General features: G+C 37.4%; 1 protein-coding gene across 7 annotated transcripts in view; it reads right to left on the reverse strand.

The window, feature by feature from the left end:
• STK3 (serine/threonine kinase 3) overlaps positions 1 to 15,136 on the reverse strand; it is a 422,170-nt gene that overhangs the window by 340,646 nt on the left and 66,388 nt on the right. For all 7 annotated transcript variants that reach the window (XR_008667625.2, XR_008667626.2, XR_010135011.1 and 4 more), the window contains exon 4: positions 2,947 to 3,061. Coding sequence is in view for 4 of the 7 variants with exons in the window: in XM_031013812.3 (XP_030869672.1) it covers positions 2,947 to 3,061 (115 nt within the window). In the remaining 3 variants the exon portion in view is untranslated. The remainder of the gene's footprint in view (positions 1 to 2,946; positions 3,062 to 15,136) is intronic.

Here is a 15,136-nt window from a genome sequence, read left to right on the forward strand (position 1 = left end):
AAAATAGAAAGAGACCCACAGGAGATTAACATTTAAAAGATTAGCAAACAGAATTAGACTATAATTAATATGTTCTAGGATATGAGCCTAGGCAGCAAAGTGAGACCCTATCTCTTCAAAAATCAAAAAAATTAGCCAGTCATGGTGCCACATGACTGTAGTTCCAGCTACTCAGGAGGCTGAAGTGGGAAGATCACTTGAGCCCAGGAGGCCAGGACTATAGTGAGCCATGATCACACCACTGCACTACAGCCTGAGTGACAGCGCAAGGCCGTGTCTCAAAAATAAAAATAAAAAATAAAAATAAATTATGTTCTGGGATATAAAATACAAGATTTCTGGATAATATCTTTAAAAGGCTAAAAGGAATCACTAACCTAGAATTCTTTACCCAGCAAATATACTGTTCAGAAGTGAAGTGAGGGTCAGGCATGGTGGCTCACATCAGTAATCCCAGCACTATGGGAAGCCAAGGCAGGAGAATTGCTTGAGACCAGGAGTTGAAGACCAGCCTGAGCAATATAGCCAGACCCCATCTCTACAAAACAAAATTGTTTTAATTAGCCAGGCATGATGGCATGCTCCTGAAGTCCTAGTTACTCAGGAGGCTAAGGCTGGAGGATCGCTTGAGCCCAGGAGTTCAAGGTTGCAGTGAACTGTGATCACACCACTGCATTCTAGCCTGGGCAAAAGAGCGAGAACCTGTCTCAGAAAAAGGAAAAAAGAAAACATGAAGTAAAATAACAACATTTTCACCAAAAAAAAAAAAAAAGACATTATCATCATACCCACCACACATAAGGAAATACTAACAGATATTCTTCAGACAACGGAGAAACACAGAAAGAAATAAAGAACAATATAAAGCATAAATATATGAGTAAATATAAACATTTGCAATATAAAATAACAAGAATAACAATATAAAATAACAAGAATTCCTTGTGCTATTTAAAATGTATACAGAATTTAAAGAAACAAAGCAGATCACAAAAAAAAACAACAGACCATACAAGCTCTTAAAAACAAATTGCCATATTCTTAGGAAAAGATTGTTTCATGACCATGAAAACAATTACTAGAGTGAGTTTTACACCTGTTTAATCAAAGACGACTGTTAGACTCGTCAAATTTTTGAAAGCCAGTCAGTCAGTAATAGTCATGCTTCTGAAATTCAGACAATCAAGAGTAACACTCTAGTGAACAAAGGCCTACAACATCCAGATATTTTTTAAATGGGATGTTACGTATCTTTATATTATTAACCTTAACAATAATGGTACTCTTTTTGGATAATAAATAAATGAAGAAAAATGTCCTTGCACTAGAAAAGAAAGATACAAATATTCTTGAGACTTAATAGGAGCTGTCATCAAGGCAACACTCAGAAACAATATACCTACAGCTCCTGATCAATCTCTTGTGCAGCTCTGGGTTTCTTTTCACATATGGAAATTAGATTCTTACCATGCCATCCCAGAACCCAGGGTACCTGTTGTGTGAGCATAACAACTACGTTATTCCAAGTGTACGACTCCCCAACATGCTCAGTGGACTGTGTCTTATAACAAAGAATATGAATGGATAAAATCTTTTCTTTGATAACTGACAAAGAGTTTTCTGAAGATAATGATCTGATCCATACCTATCTTTAAGAACTATAGTATGTCTTCACAGTTGTAATTATCGGCAACAAGGATTAAACTTCTTGGATCAAATACTTCATATCTACTCAAAATTGTAACATTAACACTTAAAACTAAGAAAATAGAGATGTTTAAAATTTTCCATTTCACAAACTCCTTCATATTCCTACCTGATAACTTTAAATACCAAATGCACTCAGTTTAGCCCTGAAATGATTTTAAAACAATTCTCTAACTGGGATATAATTACTTTCCACTGAAGCATTGTTCTGCCACTCAAGAATCATCTGATTTACATAAATGCTAGTTAAGCACCATAGAAATTCTAAAATATATCATTAGAATGTCACAGATCACTTAATCTACTCTGTCAAAACAGGGATTATTTCAACTTCTGTTTCACTTCCCTTAAAAGAAATCCTATTTACTTTCTTTTCTCTAATGGGGAAAAAAAATTAGTAAAATAAACTTACAGTGTACTTCCCAAATCAAACTTTAAAATGATTCTGGTTAACTACAAATTGACTGAAGTATTTTTTCTGAATGTATTTTACTGAAACATGGCTGACAACATATAATAATGTTACTGCTACAGAATTACAAATTATTTCACTGATTACTCTTCCTATTCAAGAAAAAAAGGTCACTTTGGTCCATACAAATTGTCCAAATAAACTAGATGTATTACTAGCTTAAAGTAAACAATTTTGTAAATAGCACTTCTAGTTAGAGTTAAAACATAACCATAAAAAGCTTTTATTAAACAATACATTTCACTAAGCTAAATTTATAGAAATATATATATTTCTATCACTTTCACACATCCTGACAATATTTGGGAAAATAAATACAAAAATGTTTTATTTTTTTTAAATTCAGAAGTATATAATTTCTTCAAATATTACCAGCCATAAATTATAATACAGAAAATTTAAGATACGTAAATACCATGAATATTATAAACTTTAAATAAAATTCTAGCCATAATTTATGAAACTCACATTATTAAACAACACACACACACACTGATTCCAAATGAAGAAGAGAAGTACCATGGTAGTTTCTCTGTGACACACCAAAAATTATCCTAATAAATAAATTAAACAATCATGTAATTCCTAAATTTGTCACAGAAAGATATGTGGCTGGTTCTCACACCTCCTACTAGATATCTTTACACCACTTAAAACCTTTTCTTTTTTCATGCTATTATTTTCTGTGTAACAAAATACCAACTAGTCAGATTCTAAAATATCAATCTTTAGAAATGAGATTAGCAAAACAATTTTAAAATACTTACTGTCTTGTTTCGTAATCTAATTATGTCTGAGACAGAGCCAGCGCCACAGTACTCCATAACAATCCAGAGGTCTGTATTCTTAAAATAACTGCCATAGTACTTTACAACATATGGGCTAAAGGAAAATACATAAACAATTAAATTTAGTTAATTCCCAAAGAAATTTTTTTCTTAATCCCAATACAAAGTATTTTCAACATTTCATAATGTTCCAATAAGTTAAATAAGTAAATTTCTATTGCACATCAAATTCTCAATATCTGGAGTTCACCAACTATGCATAATTAGGCTTTACTTCATGGATGAAATTTAACAGGATTACAAACCAGAAGAGGCCCAAATGTTTCGAGTGATTCTGAAGAAAATAAGACTTCATTTTGGCAAAGAACTTACTACTTAACATGAGGAACAAATGAAAATTTTTCCCTTTAACTAAAGCATTTTAAATATGTCTTCTAAAGGATTTTGCATTCAGTCAAATATTAATCAACTCGAAAATAATCTATATTTCAATGAGGCCAAAAAAGTTATTTTAAATTTTCTTTCATTCTGGCTTTTGAAAATTCTAGAGAAAAAAATTATAAATTTTTCTGCTTAAATTTATAGAATTAAAATATTAGCAATTTAATTTCTAAACTGAGGTCTTACGTCTTCCAGAGCAGAATAAACTATGTTTATAGCCAAGCTGTCTTCAGGAAGATTTAGAAAGGGACAAATGACCATCAGCAATAATGTATATTATGGATAAACTACATATACTGATGTATGAGAAATCTTACCTATCTCAAAGAGGCAGAATATCATATTCAAAAAATGCATAGAGATAGAAAATACAAGACAGCAGAAACTAAATAGGACACAACTTTAATGCTACAAGAGCTCAAAGGAGGAAATAACACTGGAATCATCCAAAGAGAACTTTGTGGAAGGGAGTGGGATTTGAATGAGATTTTGAAAGAAAAGTTTAAACTCCAAAATGTAGATGGAGAAGAGGGATAAGAAAATTCTAGAAAAGAGAAAGACCATGAATAAAGGTACACAAATAGAAAGGGAAAAACCAAGTATGGCATGTAAGAGGACAACTTGTTCAAATAAATACTTCTATCTAGTAGTAGCTACAATCAAAAACAGTAGCCATTTTGCTGGGCACCAGTGTAAGATAAATAAGACAGAAAAACAAATAAGCAAAAAAAAAAAATTGAAAGTACAATAAAAGAACACGTAGAGACTCTACCAATTGTGGAGGTTAAGAGAAGACTGTCAGGGAAGACTTCTCAGTACAGCCTTTAAAATTTTAGCTATGCTCTTAACACTGAGGCAGTAATAAACAGCCTACCATCCAAAAAAAAAAACCACCCAAGACCAGATGGACTTAGGGCCAAATTCTAGCAGATGTACAAAGAAGAGCTGGTACCATTCCTGCTGACACTATTTCAAAAAATTGAGGAGAAGGAAATGCTCCCTAACTCATCCTATGAAGCCAGCATCATTCTGATACCAAAACCTGGCAGAGATACAACAAAAAAAGAAAACTTTAGGCCAATATCCTTGATGAACATTGATGCAAAAGTTGTCAACAAAACATTAGCAAACCAAATCCAGTGGCACATAAAAAACCTAACCCACCACAGTTAAGTAGGCTTTCTCTTTGGGATGCAAGATTGGTTCAACATATACAAATCAATAAATGTGATTCATCACATAAACAGAACTAAAGACAAAAACCACATGATTATCTCAATAGATACAGAAAAGGCTTTCGATAAAATCAGACATCCATTCATGTTAAAAACTCTCAACAAACTAGGTATTGAAGGAACATACCTCAAAATAATAAGAGCCATATATGAAAAACCCACAGCTAACAATCATACTGAATGGGCATAAGCTGGAAGCATTCCCCTTGAAAAGCGGCATTAAGACAAGGATGCACTCTCTCACCATTCCTGTTTAACATAGTATTGGAAGTCCTGGCAAGGGCAATCAGGCAAGAGAGAGAAATAAAGGTCATCCAAATATGAAGAGAGGAAGTCAAACTACCCCTGTTTGCAGATGACATGATCCTATATCTAGAAAACCCCATAGCCTCAGCCCAAAAGCTTCTCAGGCTGATAAGCAACTTCAGCAAAGTCTCAGGATACAAAAGCAATGTGCAAAAATCCCTAGCATTCCTAAACACCAACAACAGTCAAGCCGAGAGCCAAATCGGGAACTAACTCCCATTCACAACTGCCACAAAAAGAATAAACTACATAGGAAGACAGCAAACTAGGGAGGTGAAAGATCTCCACAAGGAGAACTACGAAACACTGCTCAAAGAAATCAGAGATGACATAAAGAAATGGGAAAACATTCCATGCTCAGGGATATTAATAATCAATATCATTAAAATGAGGCTGGGCACTGTGGCTCACGCCTGTAAACCCAGCACTTTGAGAGGATCACTTAAGGTCAGAAGTTTCAGATCAGCCTGGTCAACATGGTGAAACCCCCATCTCTACTAAAAATACAAAATTAGCTGGGCATGGTGGCGCATGCCTGTAATCCCAGTTACTTAGGAGGGTGAGGCAGGAAAATCACTTGAGCTCAGGAGGCAGAGGTTGCAGTGAGCTGAGATTGTGTCACTGCACTCCAGCCTGGGCAACAGAGCAAGACTCCATCTCAAAAAAATAATAATAAAAAATTAAAAAATATATATAAACACACACACACACAAACACACATCATTAAAATGGCCACACTGCCCAAAGTAATTTATAGATTCAATGCTATTCTTACTAAAACTACTATTTGAGATTTGGCACAGAACTAGAAAAAACTATTTTGAAATTCATATGGAACCAAAAAAGAGCCCGAATAGCCAAGGCAATCCTAAGCAAAAAAAACAAAGCTGGTGGCATCACACTACCCAACTTCAAAATATACTACAGGGCTACAGTAACCAAAACAGCATGGTTATGATACAAAAAAAGACATACAGACAAATAAAACAGAATAAAGAACTCAGAAATAAGACCACACAACTACAACTATATGATCTTTGACAAACCTGATGATAACAGGCAATGGAAAGGAAAAAGGATTCCCCATTCAATAAATGGTGCTGGGATAACCGGCTAGCCATATGTGGAAGATTGAAACTGGACCCCTCCCTTATATCATGTTCAAAAATTTAACTCAAGATGGATTAAAGGCCTAAATGTAAAACCCAAAAATATAAAAACCCTGGAAGACAACCTAGGCAATACCATCCAGGACACAGGCAAAGATTTCACGACAAAGACACCCAAAGCAATCACAACAAAAGCAAAAATTGGCAAATGGGACCTAGTAAAATCAAAGAGCTTCTGTACAGCAAAAGAAACTATCAAGAGAGTAAATAGATAACTTACAGAATGAAAGAACATTTTTGAACAAACTATGCATCCAATAAAGGTCTAATATCCAGCAGCTATAAGGAACTTAAACAGATCTACAAGAAAAAAAACAAACAAACAACCCCATTAAAAAATGGGCAAAGGACATGAACAGATACTTTTCAAAAGAAGACCTACATGTGGCCAGCAAGAATATGAAAAAAAGTTCAACATCACTGATCATTACAGAAATGCAAATCAAAACCACAATGAGATACCATGTTACACCAGTCAGAATGACTATTATTAAAAAGTCAAAAAAAAAAAAACAGATGCTGGCAAGGTTGTGGAGAAAAAGGAATGCTTATATACTGTTGGTGGGAGTGTAAATTAGTTCAACCATTGTGGAAGATAGTGTGGCAATTCCTCAAAGACCTAGAGACCTAGAGACAGAAATACCATTCAACCTAGCAATCCCATTACTGGATATATACCCAAAGGAATATAAATTGTTCTATTATAAAGACACATGCATGCTTATGTTCATTGTAACTAGCACTCTTCACAATAGCGAAGACATGGCATCAACCTAAATGCCCATCAATGACAGACTGGATAATGAAAATGTGGTACATATACACCATGGAATACTATGCAGCCACAAAAAAGAACAAAGTCTTGTCCTTTGCAGAGACATGGATGGAGCTGGAGGCTATTGTCCTTAGCAAACTAACACAGGAACAGAAAACCAAATACTGCATGTTCTCACTTATAACTGGGAGCTAAATGATGAGGACACATGGACACACAGAGTGAACAACACACACTGGGGCCTATCAGAAGGTGGAAGGTGGAAGGAGGGAGAGGATCAGGAAAAATAACTAATGGGTACTAGGCTTAATACCTGGGTGATAAAATAATCTGCACAACGAACCCCCATGACACAAGTTTACCCATGTAACAAACCTGCACATGTGCCCCTGAACTTAAAATAAAAGTTAAAAATAAATAAATAATAAAAACATCAGTCATCTAAAAAACAAAAGTTTAAAATTTTCCCGTTATAATTAAATTTTATATTAAAAACAAAGGCAATAAATACAAAAAAAATAACTATGTCTTGAAGTCAAAGGTAGAACAGAGTGGTTGGAGCTGAAGGGCCTGAATTCAAACCTGTTTTATCCCCACTGCTACTCCGTTACCTCTTGCACAGACTTGCTCCCCACTGGTCTCCTTGTCTTAGTTTTCTCCCCTGTTCTAATCTATGCTACATACAGTTGACAAGGTACCTTACTTTAAAACAAAAGTAAAACAAGCTGATCATACTGCTCTCCTAGTTAAACAAAAATACTCTAACAGCTCTCCATTACCCAAAGGAAAAGCTCTTAACTGCTTCATATCACATACAAGTTATTTCAGAGTCTACCTTGTTACCCGTATCTCTGATTACTCTCCATCTCATACCTTAAATTTCCAGACACACTCAGCTTTGCTAGGTCTTGGGAATTGAAGGTATGTATTTGGAGTTCATAAATGTTCACTGAACCATTTAAGAAAAGTGCTTGTTTACAAACAAATGAAACTAAATACAGACTTAGAACTGCAACATATGGGAAACAAAAAAAAAATTCTTTACATGTACTCCTTTAAGGTATGGCGCCTATGTGGAAACTTTTATAGGGAGTAGCGTTCCTACACCTGGCTGTGCATCAGAGCCACCTGTGACCCAAGCCCACACTCCTTTGAGGTTCTGATTCAGTAGGTTTTTAAAAGCTCTACCGGTGACTCTGACATAGACCCAGAGTTAAGCTTCACTCCACCAGTGAATAGACTGTATATCCTTCAGAAAAAAAAAAAAAAAAAAACTCTTTCTCTCTCTCTCTCTTTTTTTTTTTCTGAGGCAGAATCTCATTCTGTCACCTAGGCTGGAGTGCAGTGGCACCATGTCGGCTCACAGCAATGTCTGCCTCCTGGGTTCGAGTGATTCTCGTGCCTCAACCTCCCAAGTAGCTGGGATTACAGGCCTGTGTCACCACGCCCAGCTAATTTTTGTAGTTTTGGTAGAGATGGGGTTTTGCCATGTTGACCAGGCTTGTCTTGAACTCCTGGTCTCATGTGTTCCGCCTGCCTCAGCTTCCAAAAGTGCTGAGACTATAGGCGTGAACCACCATGCCCGCCAAAAAAAAACTCTTTAAATATGAATGTTCTCATTCAAAATTTTGAAAAGTGTTAAGTAACAATGAATTGACGATTATGTTCACTGAAAAGCATACAAAAAAATGTACATTTTTCTTGCCATACACACTAATCAGCAATGCTAAGGGTAGAAGTGACAACTTATGAAAATTAGGAATTCTAACCTGGGCAGCCACCTGAAAACACAGCCCTATCTCTCCATAAGAGTAAGTCAAGAGAAAACTTTGGCAAAAGGTAAAATTCTCTTCAAAAAAATAATTCATGGCCCATCTAACACCCACGTAAGTAGATGGATCCAAGTCCAACACCTCTATAACATAAAACATGGCCTCACTAACTTTAACCCAGCAAAGTATTTAAGCAACTAGAACTAAACAGCCACATGCATTCACTGACCCTCTACTTGGGCCAGGCATTTGACCAGATGTTCAGTATGCACTAGTGAAACACACATTCACAATTTGGACCCTCATACCGAATACACTAGCATGAATATACAGGAATTAAGGAAGTAAACTCACAAATAAATATGATTACTAACCATGGCAAGAAAAGAAGAAAGGGTGCTATAAGATAAACTGGCTGTGACTTTATTTTGTATTCACCATTTCTGCAAATAAAATTGCTCCTAGTTCATATGAAGGAATGGAATGCATTCATATTCCATGGTAGCTTCTGAGACTTGGAAGGCACCGGAGTATGTGAAAAACCTTTGAAAGTAGATAAGTGAGCTTTAACAATAAAATGTCCTTTCTCCACTGAACTGCTGTGAATTACAAAATCCACAGATTGGAAAAGAAAGAAATGCTTAAACTCCAGAGTTCATATGTATACAGTGGCCATCCTCTGACACCTTCTAAGTCAGCACCTTTTATACTGTAAAGCACTTATTACATCCTGCAAGGACTTTGTCATTGACTTTTATCTGCCTCCCCCAGAAGAACAGAAGCTCCATAAAGATAGGTACCAATCTGTCTTGCTTTCCATTTTATCCTCAGTAGCTCTCTTCTCCTATATACAAACTAAAGAAGCAGGCCGGGCACGGTGGCTCATGCCTGTAATCCCAGCACTTTGGGAGGCCGAGGCAGGCGAATCATGAGGTCAAGAGATCGAGACCATCCTGGCCAACATGGTGAAACCCTGTCTCTACTAAAAATACAAAAAAAATTAGCTGGGCGTGGTGGCAGGGGCCTATAATCCCAGCTACTCAGGAGGCTGGGGCAGGAGAATCACTTGAACCCGGGAGGCAGAGGTTGCAGAGAGACGAGATCGTGCCACTGCACTCCAGCCTGGCAAAAGAGTGAGGCTCCGCCTCAAAGAAAAAAAAAAGAAAAATTAAAATTAAAAAATAAAGAAAGAAAAGAACCAATGAATAAATAAATCACACAAAAAACTAAGACAGGATCTAATTTAGGACTCTCCAAGGGAATAATATTTAAGCTAAGCTAAATATTTAACTTTAACGAGAAGTTAGCCAGATAACTAAGCACTAAGAACTGCTCTGCAAAGGCCCTGAAAGACAGAACAAATCACGGTCAAAGAATTGAAAGATTAGCGGGCCCAGGATAAAGTGAGTAAAGGATACAGTAGAATATAATGGAGTTGCATATGTAGGCAGAAGCCTGACCATGAAGGGCCTCAAAACCAAGGTAAAGAGACTGGGCTTTATTTGAAATACAGAAAAAAAAATCAGTGAAGAATTTTAAGCAGACGAATAACATGATGTAAAGTTTCTGTGGTTGCTGAATGAAAGCTAGATTGTAGGGAAGCAAATGTGAATACAGAGAGACCAATTAAAAAGTAGTGTTAGTCCATGCAGAGATTATAGTAAGCATATCTTTTTATTTTCTGTATTCTTGATGCTTTGGTATCTGGGACCTTGCTAAAACTGAAGCGACTGCCCCTCTCAGGGTTAGCTAATTCCTAGAGACAGCAAACTAACTCCCATGGAAGGATGTCTTCCATATGCACACCAACCTAGCTAAAGCCCAAACCTCCAACCACCTCTATGGTTACACTCTAGGGTCAACTTTTCACCTGCCCAAATTGCCCCAGGGCCAGGTACCAGACAACCAGAGAAAGCCCTATGCCCCAGAACCCACTTGAAATACTCAAAGTAGCCAATCCTAAACCTGTTTACCCTATCTCACCTGTCCCTTCCCACGGAAACCACATAAACATTCTTGTCCACTTTTTCCCCCTCTCTTTCTCTGCCTCCTAACTGACTCTGGTACTTCCCTGTGGAGCCCCCTGTGACACAGCACGCCTCCTTCTCTTGTGAGCTGTATATATAACAATATATCTTTTCCATAGCAACAGTCTCTTGATCTGTTGGCCTCATGATATGTGAGTAATAATAAAGCATACTTTTTTTTTTTGAGACAGAGTCTCGCTCTGTCACCCAGGCTAGAGTGCATTGGCGCGATCTCGGCTCACTGCAACCTCTGCCTCCCGGGTTCAAGCGATTCGCCTGCCTCAGCCTCCTGAGTATCTGGGATTACAGGCACCCGCCACCATACCCGGCTAATTTTTGTATTTAGTAGAGATGGGGTTTCACCAGGTCAGAAGTTCGAGACCAGCCTGACCAACATGGTGAAACCCTGTCTCTACTAAAGATATAAAAAATTAGCCGGGCCTGGTGGCACGCACCTGTAATCCCAGCTACTCAGGAGGCTGAGGCAGGAGAATCTCTTGAACCCGGGAGGCAGAGGTGGCAGTGAGCCGAGGTCACGCCATTGCATTCCAGCCTGGGCAACAGGGCGAGACTACATCTCAAAGAAAAAAAAAAAAAAGCCTACCAATAGGCTCAGACAGTTCAAGACCTGAGACTTCTAAACTCAAGTCTATTTCCATTAACATAGATATGCATTCAAATTCACATTTATTTATCTTTTTTTTTTAAGTAATTCAAACAACAAATATTCACTGAACAAGCCTACTAGCAGACGCTAGGGAGAAAAATGGAAAAACATTAGACTAGTGACAAAGAAGAAAGGGCAGTCCAGGCAATGGGGAACCCCTGAAGAAATTTATATAAGGAAATAATACAATCAAACTAGCATTTAAATATTATCCTGAGCAGGACTGTCAAGGATCAAACATGATGTTGTTCATTCTAGCCAGCAAGTTAACTAACTACAATTATTTAGATGTTCTAACATCTGTTTTTAAACCAGCATGTTGATTATTAAAGGTTAGGGAAGAAGGGGAGAGAGTTTCACTCAAAACACTGTAACACTCTAGTGTTATATACAGGCAAATCTATAAGATATTTCAGGTTTGATTCCAGACCACCTGGATAAAGCAAATATCACAATACAGTGAGTCACACAAATTTTTGTTTTCCAGAAAGAAACCTTGGATCAGGCAGATTCATAGCTGAATTTTGCTAAACGTATAAAGAAGAGCTGGTACCAATCCTACTGAAACTATTGCAAGAAAGCTGAGGAAGAGAGACTCCTCCCTAACTCATTCTATGAGGCCAGCATCATTCTGATGCCAAAATGTGGCAGAGACAAAATGAAAAAGAAAACTTCAGACCAATATCTCTGATGGACATAAATGCAAAAATTCTCAATAAAAGACCTGCAGACCAAATGCAACAGTACATCAAAAAACTAATCCACCATGATCAAGTAGGCTTTATTGCTGGGATGTAAGGTTGGTTCAATATACACAAATGAATAAATGTGATTTGCCACATAAACAGAGGAGACTTTGCAAAATTCTTGAGGGTCCTAAGATTTTTGGAATGGGCAATGAACACTGGCTTCAACTTAAAGTCATGAGAGGCATTAGCCCCTAACAAGAGAGTCAGCCTGTCCTTTGAAGCTAAGCAGTGACTTCTCTCTAGCTAGGAAAGTCCTAGATGGCATCTCCTTCCAGTAGAAGGCTGTTTCGTCTACATTGAAAATCTGTTGCTTAATGTAGCCACCTTCATCAATTATCTCAGCTACATCTTCTGGATAACTTGCTGCAGCTTCTATTTCAGCACTTGCTGCTTCATCTTGCACTTTTATGTTATGGAGACAGCTTCTTTGTTTAAGCCTCATGAACCAACCTCTGCTAGCTTCAAACTTTTGTTGCTTCCTCACGTCTCTCAACCTTCATAGAATTGAAGACAGTAAGGGCATTGCTCGAGATTAGGCTTCGGCTTAAGATAATGCTGTAGCTGGTTTGAACTTCTATCCAGACCACTCAAACTGTCTCCATATCAGCAATGAGGCTCTTCCACTTTCTTACCACTCATGTACTCACTGGAGTAGCACTTCTAATTTCCTTCAACAACCTGTCCTTTGCATTCAAGCTTGGCTAGCTGTTTGGCACAAGAACCCTAGCTTTCAGCTTATTTCGGCTTTCAACCTGTCTTCCTCACTAAGCTAAATCATTTCTAGCTTTTTTATTTAAAGTGAGAGTTGTGTGACTCTCCCTTTCACTTGAACCCTTACGGACCATTGTAGAATTACTAATTGGCCTAATTTCAATATTGTGTCTCAAGGAATAGGAAAGCCTGAGGAAAGGAAGGGAGATGGGGCCCACGGCCTAGCAGTGGTACAGTCAGAACACACACAACATTTATCAATTTAGTTCACCATCTTACAAAGGTGCAGTTCGTGGCACCTCAAAACAATTACAACAGTAACATCAAAGATCACTGATCACAGATCACCATAACAGATATAATAATAATGAAAACGTCTGAAATATGGGAAGAATTACCAAAACATGACATAGAGACATGAAGCAAGCACAAACTATTGGAAAAATGGTGCTGACGGACTTGATTTGCTCAGTACAGTTGCCACAAACCTTCAATTAAAAAAAAAATGCAGCATCTGCAAAGTGAAGAAGTACAACAGAGTAAGGTATACCTGTATATAAATTTTAAGCAATGCAGAAAGTTTTAATTCAGCCATATGCCTAAGAATTTTGACTAAGCCAGTATATGGACTTGCAGGTTGTATCAGAACCCAGCAATTCTATACACAGTCATCCCTCAATATCCATGGCGAACTGGTTCCAGGAACCCCACAGATACCAAAATCCATGAATGCACAAGTTCCTTATATTAAATGGCACAGTATTTGCATATAACTACATACATCCTCCAGTATACTTTAAATCATGTCTAGATTACTTATTACACCTAATACAATGTAAATGCTATCCAAATAATTGTTATACTGCATAGGTGTTTTTTTTTATTGTTTTTTTCTATTGCTTTTTTTCTCCCAATATTTCCAACATGCAGTTAGCTGAATCCATGGATGCAGAACAAGCAGGATACAGAGGGTTAACTGTAGTTTTGTTACGTTTTTTATTTTTATTTTTTAAGAGACAGTGTATCACTCTGTCACCCACGCTAGAGTGCAGTGGCACAATCATAGCTCACTGTAGCTTCAAACTCTTGGCCTCAAGTGATCCTTCCACCTCAGCTTCCCAAGTAGCCGCAACTATAAACATGCACACACCCGGACTAATTTTTTTTATTTTTTGTACAGACAGGGTCTCACTACGTTGTCCAGGCTGCTCTCAAATTCCTGGCTTCAAGTGACCCTCCTGCTTTGGCCTCCCAAAGCACTGGAATTACAGGCGTGAGCCACTGTGCCTGGCTAGTTTTGTCTCTTTTAAATAGGAGTAAGTAGCTATGTCTTTGAAAATTTCACTGGGTGGAAGAACCAGGAAAACACAAAGGAAATTACAGACTATACCAGGAAGCAGAGGTGAAATATGATGCCTTAATAACTAGCATGCCAATCATGAGCCACATTCTATGCCTTTCTCTTATGCATCTTCTCTTCATTTCATCCTCCTGTCTCATTAATTTTTCCCTTTCCCTATTTAATGCCTTCAATCCAATAAAATGACGTATCTTGCTCTCGTTTTCTTTTTTTTTGAGGGGGTGGGGGCTTCTGGGCTTCCTCTCATCTCATACTTAATGATCACATCCTTTCCATTTCCATCTTCACTTTACAGCTCCCTATACTCTTTATCCTAATGGTCCTCCTCTAGCATCACAACTCAAAATAGAAAGAGTATTAAAAAAAAATGAGAAAAACCAAAGGGGAAAAATGGAAAAAGGACTACATACTCCTATCTAATTGTACCTTACTTAAACACTATGCATGATACAAATTATATGGACTGAATCATTACGTTTAAGCTTCTTATAAAAATCCAAATGTTCTATTCACAACACCCAAAATATGGAATCAATCTAAGTGTCCATCAACAACATCATATAATTAAATAAAGAAAATGGAATACTATTTGAAAATACTGCTTGAAAGGTGACTTTTTTTTTTTTTTTTTTTTTTTTGTTTGAGACAGGGTCTGGCTCTGTCACCCAGGCTGGAGTGCAGTGGCATGATCTCAGGTCATTGTAACCTCTGCCTCCTGGGCTCAAGCAATCCTCCCAACCTCAGCCTCCCAAGTAGCTGGGACTACAGGCACGTGCCACCATGCCTGGTGAATTTTTGTATTTTTTTTAGAGAGAGAGTTTTGCCATGTTGCTCAGGCTGGTCTTGAACTCCTGAGTTCAAGCAATCTGCCCACCTCGGCCTCCCAAAGTGCAAGGATTATAGGCATGAGCCACCACATACAATCAAAAGGTGACTTTTTAAATAGTAACTTGAATT

This window comes from Gorilla gorilla, chromosome 7, assembly GCF_029281585.2.
Source record: "Gorilla gorilla gorilla isolate KB3781 chromosome 7, NHGRI_mGorGor1-v2.1_pri, whole genome shotgun sequence".
Classification (NCBI taxonomy): Eukaryota; Metazoa; Chordata; class Mammalia; order Primates; family Hominidae; genus Gorilla; species Gorilla gorilla.